Source organism: Diceros bicornis, chromosome 26, assembly GCF_020826845.1.
Source record: "Diceros bicornis minor isolate mBicDic1 chromosome 26, mDicBic1.mat.cur, whole genome shotgun sequence".
Taxonomy (NCBI): domain Eukaryota; kingdom Metazoa; phylum Chordata; class Mammalia; order Perissodactyla; family Rhinocerotidae; genus Diceros; species Diceros bicornis.
This window is the reverse complement of record NC_080765.1, coordinates 33179143-33198562: the sequence shown is the minus strand read 5'-3', so window position 1 is coordinate 33198562 and position 19420 is coordinate 33179143. Positions and strand designations below refer to the sequence as shown.

General features: G+C 46.2%; 1 protein-coding gene across 2 annotated transcripts in view; it reads right to left on the bottom strand.

Annotated features, from left to right (window-relative positions):
- Positions 1-4366: 4366 nt before the first annotated feature.
- SYT17 (synaptotagmin 17) overlaps positions 4367-19420 on the bottom strand; it is a 78092-nt gene continuing 63038 nt past the window's right edge. For both annotated transcript variants that reach the window (XM_058569957.1, XM_058569956.1), the window contains exon 8: positions 4367-5759. In XM_058569957.1, coding sequence (XP_058425940.1) covers positions 5563-5759 — 197 coding nt within the window. In that variant the 3' untranslated portion in view covers positions 4367-5562. The remainder of the gene's footprint in view (positions 5760-19420) is intronic.

Below are 19420 nucleotides of genomic sequence, written 5' to 3'. Positions count from 1 at the left end.
CGCCTACCAGCTGCCTCAAAACCTTTGTGCTGGGGCACGCTCCAGAGCATGCACACTTATTTATTTATAAATGACATACATTTACAGTCACGCATCGCTTAACGTCCGGGATATGTTCTGAGAAATGCATCGTTAGGCGATTTTGTCGTTGGGCGAACATCATGGAGTGTACTTACTTACACAAACCTAGATGGTACAGCCTGCTACACACCTAGGCTCTATGGTACTAATCTTAAGGGACCATTGTTGTATATGCAGCCGGTTGTTGACCAAAACGTTGTTATGTGGCGTATGAGTGTATTATATAAGTGATGTGCATGCACTACTTACTGTATTAATATATCATGTCTGTTATAAAACGCCTCTTCCCCAATTGACTTTTTTAAAAGGTTGATACAAAATATAAACATAGAAGAAAGTTTGGATATTTTCTCCCCACTCCCCATCATCTGGTGCCCCGCATTTTGGAGGCCTCTGCTGTCATGGTAATCAAACATCTTCTGAATGTAGCCATACCAGGTGGGGAGAAGCGGGCGGTCAAAGGTAGGCCACTGGAAATCCTTTCCAAAGTGGAAGACCTTTTGATTTGGCACATAAACCTCCTAATGATCTGTGTTGATATGTGACGGCTGAAGGTTTGGGTAAATCAGCTCCTGCCCATCTCTGGATGGAAACACACAAAGTATTAGTTACATGCTCAGTCCCCTGTGGTCCACGGACCAGCAGCAGGGCATCTCTAGGAGCTCATTACAAATGTAGAATCTCTGGCCCCATCCCAGACCCACTAAATCAAAATCTGCTTTTTGACTAATCTCAGGAGGTCGTGTGTACATTGAAGTTTATGAAGCATTGCTCTAGACAGGGGTAAGCAAACTTTTTTTAAATTCTATTTTTTAATAGAATTATAATATTTAAGGTGTACAACATGATGATTTGGTATACATATACATAGTGAAATGATACTATAGTCAAACTAATTAACATATCACCCCCTCCCATGGTTACCTTTTGTTTTGTGACGAGCACCTGAAATCTACTCTCTTAGCAAATTTCCAGTATTCAGTACAGTGTTATTAACTATAGTCATCATGCTGTACATTTGATAGCTACACTTATTCATCCTACATAACTGCAACTTACACTTTTTCTGTAAAGAGCCAGATAGTCAATATTTTAGCCTTTGCAGGCCACATGGTCTCTGTCACAACTGTTCAACTCCGCCAAAGACTATAGGAATGGGCCTGGTTGGGTTCCAATAAGACTTTATTTACAAAAACAAGTAGTGGGCCAGATTTGGCCCATAGGCCATAGTTTGCCAACCCCTTCCCTAGACCTCAAGTTTACTGGCCAGAAAGTAGACAGCTTCTTCATCTAACAAATATGATCTTTGCTGTCACTTGAAGGTAGAAGTCTCTTTGTAACACAATATATATTTTCTGGCTTCTTAAAGCTGTATTTATCATGTGGTGCCCCCCCCACCCCCATACACACTCACACACACACTGTGCTCATGGTGGCCTGGGGGTTCAGTGAAGATTTCCTCCCTCCCTCCCTCCCTTTCTTTCCTCCCTCTCTCCCCTTCCTCCTTCTCTTCCTCCCTTTCCTCCTTCCCTCCCTTTCCTTCCTTCTCCCCTCCCTCCCTTTCTTCCTTCCTTCCTTCTTTCTTTCTTTCTCTCTCTCTTTCATCACCTCCTTTCGTTTCTTAGCTTCTTAAAAATGGCATTTATTTACCAATAAAACAAAGTCCCCTACCCCTTGCCACCATTATAAAAAGGATAGGAAAAGCTAGTTCATTTCATGGCTTTCAATTCAGCCACATCCGTGATCAAATTCCAGACCTGCTGCTGTGTGACCACACTGATCATTTAATCCCCCTAAGCCTCAGGTTCCTCATCTGCAAAATGGGAACAAATTAATACTTCCCTCATATAAATGCTTAGAACAATGCTTGACACATGAAAAGCACTCAATATATGTTAGCTACCATTAGATCACCATGGAACCTTCGAAAATACTGTACAGGAAGGTATAAAGTTGAGTAGAAAAACAACTTCCCAAAGGATAACGCTGGCAACCTTCAAGGCAATGCCTTCCAGTCTTTTCTCTAGGCATACGTTTTTAGGTTTTACATAGCGGTGACCATTCTTGAGTTATTTTAAATGGATTTTTGCACATGAAAAAGGGCAGGTATCCCACTGGCAGTGGAAGACAGGCCACCCAGAAGAAAAAAATGAATCTTTCTTCCTCTCCCTGGCAGTGATTCCCAGCTTTCTGGGAGTGAAATATCGGTGCCCAAATAGCCGTTCCTGGTGCCCTGGGACCCATCATATCTGAGCAAGGCTGGCCAGAGGTTGTAGCTTCTGTCAAGTCCCAGGGGGTGGACTGGAATCCCGAGGGGTTCTGGAGACCCAAGGGGTGAGAGGACTCAAGGATTGGCCCTGGGAAAATAGACGTGGCTTTAAAACTTCACAGCACCCCTCCTGCCCCACCTTCTTCCTTTGAACTCGGGTGTGTAGGTGGCCCATGCATCTCCTTTCCCACCTCCTAGCTGAGAAGGAGGACGCTAAGTAAAACACATGGGGGGCCACAATAGGGCACCTTGGGCCCAGGTTTCTATAGAAACCAAGTCATTCCTTCACCTTTGAACACATTTCCCTTGTCTCCTGACAAACTCTATCCTTGGAGACGTGGACGGCTCTGACATCTGCCCTCCTACTGGTCCCTCGGGTCAACCAGAAAACGCTGCCTGACGGGTGCCTAGTGGGAATAGCCATCGAGGACCGTATGTTAAGACTTTGCAGGCATTATTGCCACTAATCCTCACGTCAACCCCATGGGGTAAGAACTGTCACTCTATTTTCGGATGTGACAGCCCAGCAGAGCGGTTAGCCACACCAGCTCTGTATTCATTTCCTGGGGCTGCTGTAACTAAGTGCCAGAGACTGGGAGGCTTAAACAACAGAAATTCATTGTCCACAGTTCTGGAGGCCAGAAGTCCAAAATCAAGGTGTCGGCAGAGTTGGTTCCCGCTGAGGGCTGTGAGGGAAGGATCTGTTCCAGACCTCTCTGCTTGGCTTGTGGACGGCTGTCTTCTCCCTGTGTCTCTGCACAGTTTTCCCTCTGTGCGTATCTGTCTCTGTGTCCTAATTTCCCCTTTTTATAAGGACATCAGTCATGTTGGATTACAGCCCACCCTGATGACCTCACTTCCTCTTGATCACCTCTGTAAAGACCCTGTCTCCAAATAAGGTCACATTCTGCAGTACTAGGGGTTAGGACACCAACATATCTTTTTTGAGGGGGACACAATTCCGCTCATAACAGGCTCTAGAGTCAGAGGGGCCTGGGCTGGCATTCTAGCTCTATGGCTTACTCGCCATTAATCTCGTTAAACCTCAGCTTCCTAACTTGAAAAAGGTGACTAAGAACATCTCCCTGTGGGTTGCTGTGTGAGGACTAAATGAGGTGTTTGGCATGCCCCACCTCGTAGCCCTCAGTCCACCTAAGTTCCCTGTGGCTGCAGTAAAGTTCCCCGGGGCCGTGCGCATAGACTGCTCACCTGATTGAGCACATGCACCTCATTCTCTGCCCCGGGGATTTCTCGGTGCTCTGGGAGCTTGCTCAGCCCACACAGGACAGTCCTTGAGTGCCAAACATTTAACGCCTCCAGGGGCAACCCTCAGGCCCTGAGGGATATGGGTCAGCAGTTAAATACTCCAGCTTCCCCGTAATGATAATTCTCAAGTGTATTCTACATGGGTCCCCAGCATGACTGAGCCCCAGCCGCCCACAGTGCTAATTAACGCAGGCTTTATCTGTGTTTCTCCTTTCCCTGACTTATTCTTCCATGTATGCTTCCTGGGGTCATTTCCCAAATAAACTGTCTGCACCCGGGTCCTCGCCTCAAGGTCTGCTTTGGAGGTACCCTAACTAAGATAACAAGGAGACTGAGGCTCAGAGAAGTTATGTGGCTTGTGCAAGGGTGCATGGGTGGGGAGTGGTGGGCCCAGGATTTGAACCATGGCTTCTTTAGCCCAAAGCCCATGGGTCCAATCACGGTATTCCCTCATCTCTAGTCCTGAATGCCTGTTACGTACCTGTCTTTTCTCATTCTGTTTGCTCTCTCAGGCTTTTATCCTCTTCTGTACAATCACGGTAAGGAAGCCATTTTATAGAGCGGGAAAATGCCTCATCTTTTTCTCTCCGGAGAAACGTAACCCAACCCAGCCCTCCTGCCTTTCTCTCTTGACCTCCACGCCATATCAGCGCTTTGGAGTGGTCAGGATGGTTTGTTACACAGCCGCAGTAACCGAGACACCCTCGCGCCCTCGATGCCCCACATGCGTGAAGAAAAAGATAACTCGAATGCATGGCACAAATAAATAATCTTTAATTTCATTAAATAGCTCCCCTTTATGCCAGACAATATGCTGTGGGAAAAGATACAGAAGCATCCAACAGAGAGAGATCTATTCTAACTACACGAATTCCTTAGCACGAGAGAAATGACTTCGGTTCACATACAAACACAGAGAGATCCTCAGAGTGTGACAAGGAAGGAGTCCATCCTGGATGGGGGCGTGTTTGGGTGTGGCGGCCGTTTTAATCCACGTAACTGTCCATTGCAGGTCTTCTGCGAGTCACAATCACCATGATTCAGTCAAAAAATGTTACTTTTGCTCTATTATATTCTATTTATTTGACATACGGACACGCTACTGTTACTGAAGGTGGGGTCCTGACAGACAGGAGGACACAGTGAAATTTCACTGATGAGAGAGGCAGAGAAAAGGGAGTGGTCAGGGTTGAGGTCCCGGCCCACCACCTTGCTCGCCAAGGGGACACACAGGCACACACGTGTTCAACTGTGAGGGCACACGCACGAGAACATCCACATACGTACCCGCATGGGGTCCCCAGGAATAAGCTAACACAAGGACAAACTCAGTTAAGCCAGGGAAGTTTCCTACGCTGGAATATTTTTTGTTGCCATTTGGTTTTTCCAAATGGTCTAACCTATTTATCATGTCCACTAAAGAGAAGACAAAGTACTTACACTTTTGGGGAAAGGTATCAGGTTTGAAGAACCCCTGGGAACAGCAGCCCGTTCAGAAGACACCCAGTGGGTGTGCATTTTGGGCGCGGGGGTCAGGCCTCCCACACACTGGCCAACCTCTCGGAAAATTTCGTCTCGATGGAGGTCGGCGCCCTGAGGGAGGCCCTTTCTCTGGCCTGAGGGTTGAAAGTGCATTTTGGGGCAGGGGTACCAACAAGAGCAAGCACTGCCAATAAGTCTCACAGCAGAGCCCACTCAGCTCGTGACACATGGATGGGGCTTCCGGAAAGTTCTGAGGCCTCACTCATTGAGGGAGGCCATTTTGTGATCAGTAGTCAGCTTCCTCTCAGTTCTGAGAGGATTTGGCGTGGTGTGTGTGTGTGTCTGTCTGTGTGTGTTGTGTGTGTGTACGCAGGTGTGGATGCAATAGGTATGTGACACATTTTTTCTGTCTCAAATTTTCTTCCTTTTTTTTTCACAGGTGAATGCTGCCTTCCCCGCAGCCCTCAGGTCACCTCCAGCGAGGCAGGAGACACGCGGTCACACTCAGCCCGGGACCTCAGGCTGTGCCACTGCTCCACGGCCGTGCGGTGAGTGTTGAGCATCCGCCGCCAGTGGTTGGATTCGGAGGGGCCCGAGGAGTACTGGCCGATGACGATCCTTCCGATGAAGTCGTTGCTGCTTTTCATGTTGTGGCCGAACACTAGGGAGCCAGAAGGGCGAGTGCAGGCGGGGAGGAGGCAGGAGGGAGGAGGGGTACAGAACAGGGAGGCAGGAACAAGACAGAGGCCGTTAGTCTACGCATTCCTTAACTGCAAACATGGGGTCCTTGCTTTTAGGTCATTGTCTGTTTCTCTGAATGGTGAGAATTCCCTGATTCCCTCACCTCATCCTCCCCGAGTCTCTCTCCTGTCACACTGGGTTTCCTGCTGTCCCTCACCATGCCAGGCACGCTCCCGCCTCCCAGCCTTTGCACTGGCTGTTCCTTCTGCCAGAGAACTGCACCCCCTGCAATATTCAACCTGTAGCCTAACCACGCTGCCTACAGAGCACGACAGTTGGATAGTTCTAGTGGAACAGTCAGCCATCACTGGGATCCAGTTGAGTGGTTACACAGGGTTTCTAGTCATGCCACTGTTAACAGCGGGGCTGGATCATTCTTGCTGTGGGGCTGTCTTGTGCATTGCAGGATGGTTAGCAGCACCTCAGGCCTCTACCCACTAGCCGCCAGTGGCACCCCCTTCCCCAGTTGTCACAACCCAAAATGTCTCCAGACATGGCCAAATATCTGGGGGGGCAGTTCATCCTGGATAAGAACCACTAGGTTAAGCTGTGGCCCTGGGGCCAGGCATCCTAGGTGAATCCGAGCTCTGTCATTTGACTAGCTCTGGGACCCTGAGACAAGTGAAGGAATCCCCCTGAGACTCAGTTTCCTCGTGGGTTCAACAGGAATCTTCATAGTACTTTACCTCACAAGTCATTGTGAGGTTTCGATGAGATAATGTGTGTAAAGCTCTCAGCACACAGGACCTACTCTCAATAAGTGCTCACTAATATACTGCTTTTTTGATCCTAAATTTCTGTCTGTTGACCTTTTATAAAAGAGACCTCCTGTTTCCTCTATTCCAAGCAACTGAGGCAAATTTCCAGAGAGAAACGCCTATGGTGATTTCTTAAACCCCTTGTTGTACTGCCTGTCTTTTGGGAAGGCTTCTTTGTCAATTCCAATGCAAGCTTAATTTGTGTCTTTCAAGCCTAATGAGATGGTTAGCTTGATTTATCTTCCCAGCCGAGTTCCGCCTAATTCTTTATCTGCATGTGGGTAGTCCAGGCATGCCATCTCGCTGAAGGGAAAGCAGGCCATGTCTGTATTATCAACGAAGGACCACAGAATGAGAAATATCACAGATTCACCCAGCGTGAGCCGAGCAAAGGCGGGCTGGATCCCAGGAGGGATGCGGATGATCAAATAAACCAGCTAAGATATGCAGCCAAAAACAGAGCTTGAATGCAAATGAGCCTCTGTTCTCCCCTGTGGGGTTCACATCAAGAATTCCAAACGATAAAAGTGGGGGAAAAGAGAAAAGTGAAAAAACAAAAACCCCGTCAACTTTCTACAAACCAAAAAGACACAGGGTGAACTAGGCTAAGTGAAACGCTATGCTGTCTCAGTCAAGAGTGTCCTGTACCTGTCAGCTCTGTGGACAAAAAATGGACCATGTATATTTTTTGTACCCTTGGTCAAGTGCTCAGTATGCATAGGTGGACCTCATTTACATGACAATCCCTTCCAGAAGGGAAAAATTAAGAATGGAATCTTTGCTTAATAAAGGAAATTGCTAAGGAGCTCTCTGATGCATTTGAAAAAAATTTTTTTGGAATAGGTAACATTTAGGACTCTTTTGAACCATGTCTAGTGGGCAACGTAAGCTTTGACCTCACCAAATGAGAACAAGTTACCAAGGTCCCCTTCTCTGTGGGCCTCGAATCTAAAGCATGATATTGTTTATGAGACCATTTCAGGCCTCATTTGGTTTTCTTCCTTGGGGGCAAAATGTTCTATCTTCCTGTGCCTCTCCAAAGCTCAAGAATGAAAACGCGGACACACCCTAGTAAATGAGTATAGGTTTTGCTTCCTTGGGAAAAGGGTTTTAAGAAAAGGAATCTCCAACACTCTCATGCACTCTTAGTGAAAGAGAAAGTAGGTTCAACTTTTGGAGGAGGGTCATGGTATCTGCTCAAAATAAGAATGTCATAACTCGTGATTCAGCAATTCTACTTCTAGGGATTTATCGCACAGAATTATCTGCACAAACAAAGATATACATACAAGGATATTCTCTATAGCAGGGGTTGGCAAACTAGAGTTTCTAAGCCAAATCTGGCCTGCCACCTGTTTTTGGTAAATAAAGTTTTATTGGAACCCAGTCAGGCTCATTCATCTGCATGATGGCTACGGCTGCTTTTGTGCTACAGCAGCAGAGCTGAGTAGTTGCAACAGAGACCGTGTGGCCCACAAAGCTGAAAGCATTCACTATCTGGCCCTTTATGGAGTTTACTGATCCCTGCTCCAGAACATTGCTTGTGAGAATGAAAAATGGAAATAACAAACATGTCCATGAGGAAGTATGGCCGAGGCTGTTGCTGCCCTGCCCACCCCCTCAGCCCACCCTGGAGGCTACCGCAGCTTCTGTGGCTACTGTCCTACCACGAGCACCCACAGCTCTCTGCCTGGGCCATGCCAGTCTATGCTAACAGTGCGATTTATGGCAGAGGCCTTGGGCCACTCAATAGCAGCTTGACCTCTGAAGGGGCTGGAGACTAGGGACAGCTGCTCTGACAGTCAGCCATGCCTATGTGACTGACTCCCAATCAATATCCGGGACGCTAAGGCTCGAGTGAGCATCCCTGGTGGGCAATACTCAGAGCATGCTGCCACACATCGTTACTGGGAGAATTAAGTGCCATCCATGTGACTCCAGTGGGAGAGCACAACTGGAAGCTCACGCCTGGGCTCTCCCGGACTCTGCTCTAGGCGCCTTTTCCCTCTGCTGATTTTAGTCTGTATCCTTTCACTGTAATAAACTGTAACCAGGAGTACAACAGCTTTTCTGAGTTCTGTGAGTCCTTCAGAGAATCACTGAACTTCATGGGGGTCTCGGGGACCTCCTGAGCTGCAGGTGCCCAATCATCAAACATCCTGGACTGGCCTTTCCTGTCTTACTTCCCCACTCTCTTGTCATTGTTTCCTGGGATCACCTCCCCAGAAGCCTATTTGCACCCAAGTCACTGTCTTAGGATCAGCTTTGGGAGGCACCCAGACTGAAACTGGAGGGGACTAATTAAATAATTTCTGATGTAACAACACCATGGAAACCAATGTTTCGGTTAAAAATGAGACGGACCTATATATAAAAATGAGACAGACCTATATACACAAAATGGAAAAATCTCCAAGACATATTGCTAGGAGACAAAATCAAGTTGCAAAACAGTATATGTAAACACACTCTCTTTTTGTTTAAAAAAAAAAATGTTAATATATAGAATAGAAAACAATTTCTGGAAGAATGTTCACCAAACTGTTAAGAGTGGCTCTCTCTAGGGAGGGAAGCAGAGAACTTTCCACTTTCTGTGTTATGTAAGTGTGTATAGTTTGAACTTCTGATAAGCACATGTTATTTTGGAAAGAAAACAAAGGAAAAAAATAAGTCGTTATTAGAGAATCCACATCTAAATTGCCAGAAGGGGAAGAAGAGTGAAAGGAAGTCTAATAGCCTACGCTCCTTATCCCAATTTGCAAAGTAACTTGGCTTGCTGAGTCATCTGGCCCTTGAAAGGTGGGAGCTCTTCGGTGACTCAGCCTTTCTGACCGGAAGCAGTTGCTGCTCTGGCCATCTGAGTTAACTGGCAGCCCTTCGTATTTGCAAATCAGTTGGTAAACTTATGGCAATCTTAACAGCCCTTTAAAAACCAAAACATTTAAATGCAAATTATAATAAGCTGAAGCTGAATAGAATGAATAACTTCTATTATAAAAGTTGCCTGGGAGAAGATCAAGATTTGCCAAGACTGTAAATTCTAGGGGTGTGTTGTTGGAGAGAACAGGAATTGACTGGATTCTTCAAGAATCCAGAATGGGGCTCAGAGACAGCAGGCCAGATACCCCTGCCCCCTCCACATTATAGATAAGGAAACCAAGTCACTGGGCTAGCTGGGGATAAAACTCGCAGTATTTGCAGCAAATAAACTGTAAAGGAAGCAAATTCCTCATAACTAGATCCCTACATTCCTCCTCTTTAGAAACAATCACATTTAGAAAATCTGTTGGAAGGTACCCCCAAATATCCCCACCGGCTGTGATGGGGGACTCATTTGATTGCAGTCACTAATATACAACTGGACAATGTATATACCCAATGCACCCTAGTCATGGGAAGGCAACTTCCTGACAACCTATACAATCCAGAGAGTGACAAAAAGGCACCTGAACAGTCAGAATAGATGTCACAAAGATGCCCAAAACCCCTGAAGAGGGCTCCTCACATGTTCTCTTAGAACCTATTTACTCTTCATGGATTTAGACATAAGTCGAATAAACTTGGTCATCTGGTTTCCCCACCTGGAGTAATTAAATTAATTTAGTGGATTGTGACTACTCGACAGATAAAAGAACTCAAAGTACAGCAGAACGGCGCCATTGGGTGAAGGGGCAAACAACCCTTTACTCCTCGATGGGGCTGAGGGATGCTCACTGTGTGATCATTTATTCTTATAATTATGACTCTGAATCAGTAAGAAAGCTCAATGTTCTGGTTAATGGGTCAAAGGAGGTATGAAATATTTTCTATCAAACAGTTAAAAATTTAAAGCCTTTTTTAAAGTTTAAGGGAAAAGCGTTCAGTAAGTGGAAAATTTACGCAAACAAAACCCTTTTCGTGCCCCTCCCCCAATGACTACAGGGTAGAGCAATCGAGGTGCCCGGGACCCTGCTCTGTCCCCTGTCACACTGTGCTCTCTCCCTCAAGCATCCTGATGGCTACAATCTCAGAGGATGGCCCTCTGTGCGGACAGGCGAGTCACTAACGCCCAGTTCCGTCCTCACACAGGGCACGGACACACCCTGCATAGTCCCCTTTCTGGAATTTTAGAATCAACTTGTCTCTAAAGAATTACCGATGTATCTGTCTGCTTCTGCAGCGCCAATCGCCATGGCAATTCAGGGTGGAGAAACACAACTGGCAAAACCAAAGCATGATGAGAGGCACCCAGCAGGGCTCAAGGACCAGGCTTTGAAGGAGCATGGAGGGTGACACTGCTTGGTTAAGCACCTACCATGTGTATGGCCGAGGGCTAAGCACATCACATGGCTTAATCCACTTAATCTTCACATCAACTCTCTAGAGGGGGGTTTCTGACCCTTGGCACTACTGCCATTTTGGGCCAGATCACTCTGTCTTGTGGGGGGCTATTCTGAGCACTGTAGGATGTTTAGCAGCACCTCTGGCCTCTGCCCACTAGATGCCATTAGCAGTCCCCAGTTGTGACAACCCAAAGAATCTCCAGACATTGCCAAACGTCCCCTGGGAGCATAAGCCACCTCCCTCCATTGAGACCACTGCTCTAAGGCAGCTGCTCTCACTGGCCCATTTTATAGCTGGGGAGACTGAGGCCCAGAGAGGTGCAGGGAGACCACTCATGGCTCCAGTCAAAATCCAGGTACCCTGAGCAGGTCAGGGGCAAGTCAAGGCTTTCACATGTTGATATTTGCTGTAAAAATGAATTTCTTCTTCCCTGCAAGAGCTAAACTCTTTTGGTTGCTAATTTAGTTTGCCAAGGCAGACGGTTCTGGAAGGGAAGCTGGATGACTTAGAGTGTGGGTGTGATAAACACCGCAAATTCAAAGGAAAAAAACCTCTCCATCTTTACCAACTGGAGCAGACTCCACAGCTCCCCATTCTGCATGCTGGGTTCACAAGGTGATGCCCCCACATGCAGCTTCGAGCCTGACAGCACAGCGCAGGGGTGCCCCCAGATCACGGCCGGAACCCCACCTCATCACTGTCCCCCAAAATCCACCACCTCTGGGGTGCTGGGCTGAGCTGCTCCCCCGTTTCTGGAAAACTGCACTAAGCCAGCAAAACTCATCCTGGGTTGCTTCACAGTCGTCCCTAACTCCTCACCGCGGAGGGATCCCCACACCTCACTGGCATGTTCATGAGTTATCTCAATCCGTGGAGGAGCCCCAAAGCAGTCCACACATCCCCGTCTCCTCCCCCCTCTCCCCTCCCACAGGCCAGCTCTGACACCCCAACAAAGGTGGTACCCATTCTCTTTTCAACTTTTGCAAAACTTCCTCAAACTATAGCACTCCCTCTTTTTTCTTCTCTCTGAAACCTAGAAGCTGTTTCAATTTTTCTTCAAAACAAGCTAAATTATATCCCTTCCTTGGGCCTCAGTTTTCCCATTTATACAATGGGTGGGTATATGTAGGTTTTAAGGCCCCTTCCAGCTATGACATTTCTTTGGTTCTAAGAAGTTTCATCCATGACTTAAGGGTGATGTTTTTCAAGCTTTCTTGGCTCATTTTGTGATTGACAGCAGCTGCTCACACAGAACTTTTTTCTCCATGTTTTTCCTTCCAACAGTCACAATGACAATTTAGATCACAGTATAATAATAATTAAAAATCAGCAATACTGAATCCTGAGTTCTGTATACTAGGCACGGAGCAAAGTACTTTATATACATTTTGGACTTAATCCACACCACAATCCTATTAGAGAAGGTACTATTTATCTCCCCATTTTGCAGAGGGGAATTAAAGGTTCAGAGAGGTTAGGAGGCTGTGTGCCCAAGGTCACACAGCCAGCAGGTGGCACAGCAGAAATTGAAACCACAGCTCAGCATCATTTCTCCTCCCATCTCAAAAAGAAGTGTCACCCATTCCCCCTTCCATTGACTCCCTGTCACTGGAAGTGACAAGGACAAGATTAGGAGTAGAAATATATCGTACACGTGTGTGTTTGTAGGGGAGTTGGGTCCTCAAGCTGGCATGTAAGGCAAGAGGTGCCAAGAGTCAGAAGGGCCCTCAATACAGTGTCATGTTGGAGACCTTCACACCATCTCTCTAGGGGCCAGCAGGGTCAAGTTTGCTTCCAACGTCTGAAAGAATGGCTGCTTCTTCAGGCGAGCAGCAGACAAGGAAGCTGTCTTATGTTTAGGGACTATTGATATGAAAAACATAATAACAGCCCCTAACACTTCTAGAGTCATGCCAGCGCTTGTTCTATGGACTTTCGATGCAGTAAATTACTTAATCCACACAACCACCCTATTTTCAAGATAAGTACTGTTATTATCTCCTTGGGTCTAGAGGTCACACTGGCATCGTGGCCTGCCTTCCTGAGGATGGACCTGGAAAGAGCCATGAGCAGGCCAGGAAACTGGCTCAGGTCATTTGGGTGGGAAATCCTGGGATCCCAGCACTCGGAGGTGATCTAGAAAGGAAGACGTGGGCTCCAGGTGGGCACATCTGCTTGACTGTCTGGACTCCCTGCCATCAGACCCCACACCCCATTTAAACCCCGGAACCCAGGGTAGACGCCCCTTTTGCCCAGGTCTACAGGCAATACGGGCTTAGAGTGAATTCCTTTCATGCAGTGGTTCCTGGCTGGGGCCAACGTTGCCCCCAAATCTGGCAATGTCAGGAGACATTTGGATTCTCACAACTGGGGGTGCGGGTTGCTACTGGCATCTAGTAAGTCGAGGCCAGGGATTCTTCTAACATTATACAATGCACAGGCCAGCCCCACAGCAAAGAATTATCTGGTCCAAAATGTCAACGAGTGTCGAGGCTGAGAAATGCTGCCTAAAGGGAAAAGGATATGTTTTGGGGTTTCCTTTCATTAATACTTAATCCACCACCACCACCACCAACAACAACAACGGAAAGCCATTGAGACATGAGAGGCTACGCAGATCTAGAGGGAAAAAGACCTGAGAGACTTGAGGAGGGAGGGAGGGAGAGAAGTCACCTCAACAGAGCTAGAGAGAGTTTGAAGCTCGACATAGAAGAAATTCCAGAGCAAACTCAGGGTGAGAGAAAATCAGGGAGGGAAGGAAGGGGCCTCTGAGAAACGCTGCCATGGCTTACAAATTAGATTTCTTTCTCCTTCCTCAAGACAGAGAAGTCAAGATTGAAATTTCTTTTAAAATTCCTTTGGACCACAGCTAGACCCCTTCTTTACGCCTGTGTGGAAACTGAGCCACGTGGAGCCTGCGTTTATGAAGGCGACATATGGGTTGAAGCATCACTTTCAGATCTGTTTGTGAGTCACACCGTCTAGAAGGAAGCATTTAAAAGTGTGACTGTAATGTAATGTGCTTGTTTTTACATGAACAATCAAAATTTACACATCTAAGTGAGGATTATCTTTGTACATTTGTTTCAGAGAGGCTGGCATGGCTTGGGGGAAATGTTCACAGAACGGTTTTCAGAGCTAGTTACAAGACACCTGTCAAAGCTTTAGGGGGATAATTAATGAAATCTTCCCCTCTCCATCTTCTAAAATAATTGAGAAAATAAAGAAGAACTATCACAAACATGTGAATCACTTGGAAGGCTTTTAAAAATGCCAGTGCACTTGGGGGGCTGGCCCTGTGGCCTGGTGGTTAAGTTTGGCGTGCTCCGCTTCAGCAGCCCGGGTTCGTGGGTTTGGATTCTGGGCGCAGACCTACACCACTCGTCAGCCATGCTGTGGTGGCGACCCGCATACAAAATAGAGGGAGATTGGCACAGATGTTAGCTCAGGGACAATCTTCCTCAAGCAAAAAGAGGAAGATTGGCAACAGATGTTAGCTCAGGGCGAGTCTTCCTCAGGAAAAAAGGGTAGGTTCCAGAGAAAGGAGGAAGGCTGGGAGACCTTTAACTCCTTAAGCCCATCCAGCAGAAGACCGTGGACCCCTAGATGCAAACTCACCATGTTCCCAACCAGATAAGTCAATTCTTCCCTGGGAGGAGTGAATAAAGGATAAAGGAGAATAAATAAAATAATAAAATGAATAAAAGAGAAGCCAGAGGTGTTACTTTCAGGCAAGGGTAGACAAACTTTGTCCATCAAGGGTCCAATAGTGAATATTTTAGGCCTCAAGGGCCACCTACAGTCTCTGTCGCATCTACTCCACCATTGTAGCAGAAAGCAGCCACAGACAACATGTAAAGGAATGGGCACGACGGTGTGACATAATAAAAACCATATATTCGGTCTGTGCCCCCACTTCCTGACACAGAGCTTCTAAAACCCTCGTAATTTCCTGAGTGATAGGCATGATAGGAGCATCTTTTGTTACGATATTTGGTCTCAGTGCCTGGTTCATGACACAAGAGCTTCTAAGACGCTGGAATCTTCAGAGAGATAAGAGTGTCTTGTTGTATGCTAATGAGATGACTGGTGGCTGGGGGCTCCAGATGGTTTCAGGATGGGGGCTGGGTGCCAGAAAGACCAAGGCATGATTAGAGGCTTGGAACTTTCAGTCCCCACCCCCTTCCACAACCTCCACAGAGGAGAGGGCCAGGAGATTGACTTCATCACCAATGGCCAATGATTCCATCAATTATGCCTACGTAACGATTTTCTGTAGGTATGTATGTTACACTTCAACAAAAAGTCAACTTGAAAAAACAAACAAATGGGACTAATGTTTGCAACTGACCCTGAAACGCATGAAAAAAAATATGAGTTGAGAGATAAATAGAGGGATGGATAGATGTGTGATAAAGCCAACAGCAAAATGTTCATTGTAGAATCTAGGCGGTTGGAATATGGGTGTTGACTGAACAATTCTTTCAATATTTTTAAAAAGTTTCTTAATAAAATGTTGCGGTTAAAAAAAAAATCAAACACACAAACAGCTCGCTGTCCTACGTTACAGTCTTTCCTTGCTTCTTTATACCACAGAAATATCAATTTCCAGGTCTGTGTGACACTTCAGTTCACAGGCTGGTCACAGGGCTGTTGGGTCCTAGAGCAGGAAGGGAACTTGATGAACCATCGGGGACACGGGAGTGAAAAGACAGGAGGACCTGGAGAGATGGCGAGGAGCTCCCAGTGGGTCCCGCCAGGTTATCCCAATGACCACAATACCCAGACCACACATGGCCAGAAACACTGTCCTGGGCCTGAGCTGAAGGGTCTAGCACGCTGATGTTTTGTCTGATCACAACACCACATAAAAGGTTCAAGTCTACTTTGGACCAGTGAGCACACCGGAGCCTGCTCAGAACATGCCCCTGCCTGAACGCCTTCCTCCTTCCACACGAAAAGCACCTAAAAGATTATCCACACCATGAGTTATCAGAGAAATGCAAATTAAAATCACATCCACTTGGTTCATCTAAAAAAAAAATTTCCCCTCGGTTTTCTTTACTGGAGTATTATTTATATAGAATAAAATCCATCCATTTTAAGTATACAGTTGGATGAATTTTAATCATTGTATACAAATGTGTAACCATGACCACAATCAAGATATAGAGTAATTCTTTCTTCCCAAAAAAGTTCCCACTTGTCCCTTCTCCCTCCATCCCCTCCCAGACCCAAGCAGGCCCTACTCCCAGGCCATCACTGATCTGCTGATTTCTGTCACTATAATTTTTGTGTGTGTGTGTGTGAGGAAGATTAGCCCTGAGCTAACATCCGATGCCAATCCTTCTCTTTTTGCTGAGGAAGATCAGCCCTGGGCCAACATCTGTGCCCATCTTCCACCACTTTATATGGGACGCCGCCACAGCATGGCCTGACAAGCGGTGCATCGGCGTGGGCCCAGGATCTGAACCTGCGAACCCTCGGGCTGCCGAAGCAGAGTGAGCACACCTGCAGAGTGAGCACACCTAACTGCTACACCACTGGGCCAGCCCCATGTCACTATAATTTTGCCTGTACTAGAATTTCATAAAAATGGAATCATACAGTATATAGTCGTTGGCATTCACTTAGCATAATGTTTTTGAGATTCATCCGTGTGTGTATATTAATATCTCATTCTTTTTCATTGCTGGGTGGTATTCTAATGTATGGATGTATCACAATTTGTTTATCCATGCATAAGTTGATGGACATTTGGGTTGTTGTTACTACAAATAACTCTGCTAGGAACATGTGTATACATGATTTTTTGTGGATGTATGTTTTCATTTCTCTTGGATAAATACCTAGGAGTGGAATTGCTGGTTTGTATGGTAAATATATATTTAACTTTATAAGGCGATAGCATAGTGGTTTCCAAAGTGGTTACAGCATCTTGCATTCCCACCAGAAATGTACAAGAACTCCAGCTGCTTCACGTCCTTGTCAACACTGGTATTTTCAGTCTCTTAAACTTAGCAGTTCTAGTGGGTACGCAGTGGATCTTATTGTGGTTTTACTTTGCATTTCTAATGACTAACGAGGCAGAACATCTTTTCATGTGCTTCTTTGCCATCTGTGTATCTTCATGTGAAGTGTGTCTGTTCAAATCTTTTGCCCACTTTTTATTGAGTCACGGATTGTCTGTCTTGTTATTGAGTTGCAAGAACTCTTTACATATTCTGGACACAGGCTCTTTGTTGGATATGTTTTGCAAAAACACACCTCTCAGGGTGTGCCTTGCTCTTTTCTTTACTTAACTATGTCTTTCAAAGAGCAAAAGTTTTAAATCTTGATGAAGTCAATTGATCACTTTTTCACTCATTTCATTTAAAAATAAAGTAATTGCAAACACTAGGTTTTCGAAGCCAGCAACCAATGTGAAGCTGTCTTGCTTATGCCAACTAAGAAATGAAAGACGAATCAGAGGCAGATCTGGGGAGGGGCTCCATGGCTGCCCGTGATTGTTTTTCTGTACTTTTCCGTATATTTGAATTATTATATAATACATAATTAAAAATAAGAATGCTTTTTACAGGTGAAAAAGAATGATAAAAAATATCACTTCATAGTTGCTCAGCACTTAATAATTTCCAAGCTTGCTTATTTCATCATTACAAGAATCCTCTTGCAAGGGGCAGGAGTTGGAGCCTGCCTGGGTCACAGAGGGACTGAAATATTTGCCCAAGTCACCGAAACCCATGTTTCAATTGCATGCTTCAAGAAAACACAAAAGAGTAAAAGCTGCACTTCTTCTTTTTTTTTTTTTTGGATTGTAAATTTTGACGTTAGGTATCAAAATGGACAAACATGTATGCTTTGACCAAGCAATCCCACTGCTGGGTTTTCAGCTCATGGTACATTTGGATATATGAGCAGAGAGACATGTACGGATGCTCACTCCAATAATGCTTCTAACTGCAAAAAGCTGGAATCGACCCCAATGTTACCAGCAGGGCACTAATTAAATGCATTGTTCTTCAACTCATTGACTTAATGGAATATCATGCAGCCATTAGAACTAATTAGGGGGCTCTACAGTCCACGTCAGCCACACCGATCTCCTTGTTGTTTCCCCCACGTAAAGGCCTTTTTGCACTGGCTGGTCCTTTGGCTGGAACGCTCTTCCCACAAACATCCACACAGCCCATCCCTGATCCCCTTCACGTCTTGGTCCAAGTGTCACCTCTCCATGAGGCCTTCCCTGGCCACCTTTTAAAAAGTTGCAACCCACACCCCATCCCTCGCTGTCCTCTTTCTCTGCTTCTGTTTTCTCCTGAGAACTGGACATCATCTCTCCACGGCATAATTCAGTTACTGTTTCGTTTCCTGCCTGGCTCCCCCCATTCAAGGATTCGCCTGATGAAACTGGGGTTTTTGTCTAATTTGTTCACCAATGTATGCACGCTGCCTGGCTCCTAAGAGGTGCTCAACGAATATTTGTATATGCTAATATGGAAAAATGTCCAAGGCATATTATGTGAAAAGAGAAAGTTGCAGAAAGTGTATATATTTTGGATGCTAACAACAGAGAATGGAGATATATACATATAGACACGCATGCGCACATACCACATATACACATACATACACGTCCACGCACATATACATAAGTGTGTATAATCGTGGAGAGAAGGCTACAATAAATTAGTAAGAGTAGTTACCTCTAATTAGGGGGGATTAGGGGTTTTTACTTTCTCTTCTACCGTCTCCTGTATGGTTGTATTATACATACACATATGTATGCGTATATGTATGTGTGTGCATATATATTTTATAATAACAATATTAAAAAGCCATCAGTACTCCTTTTCCCATGTAACCCCTTCACGTCACCACACGCAGGTGGCACGCACCCACACCCACGAGGTGGGGGAGGAGGAGAGACCTGATTCAAAAATACTCCACCCATCTTCTCAAGAGGGCTCCCCTCCCGCTCTCGCGCTGGGCCTGGCTACAGTCCACCTGCCCAGTCCACACCACCTGGTTTGCAGAGCAAGACGCTTCCGTCTGCCCAAGTTTCTGTGGGCGGAAACAGGGGAAGCTATCTGAAAGATCTGCACAGCTGAGCACGAATTCACGCAACAGGCTCTACGCCTGAATTCTTCACACTCAGGCAGCTAAAGAGAAACCACTGGAATGATGAGGGGTTAAAATGCTTTAACGAGAAGAAACAAGCCTCGAACAGGCACAAAACAGGAGCTGACTGGCTCCGAGCCCATGCCAGCCTGCCCTTCACGGCTCCTGCCAGAGGTCACCACCCCACCCCATAAACCCCAGGAGACCGGCAGATCCGCTGCTAGAGCTCAGGGTGCCTCAGCCTCAGCACCACTGACATTCTCCGTTGTGAGGGGCTGTCTGTGCGCTGGAGGATGTTTAGCAGCATCCCTGGCCTCTACCCACTAACTGCTCTTCTGTGGTAACAAGTGCCCCCGGGGCTTGCCAGCCAAAAGGTATC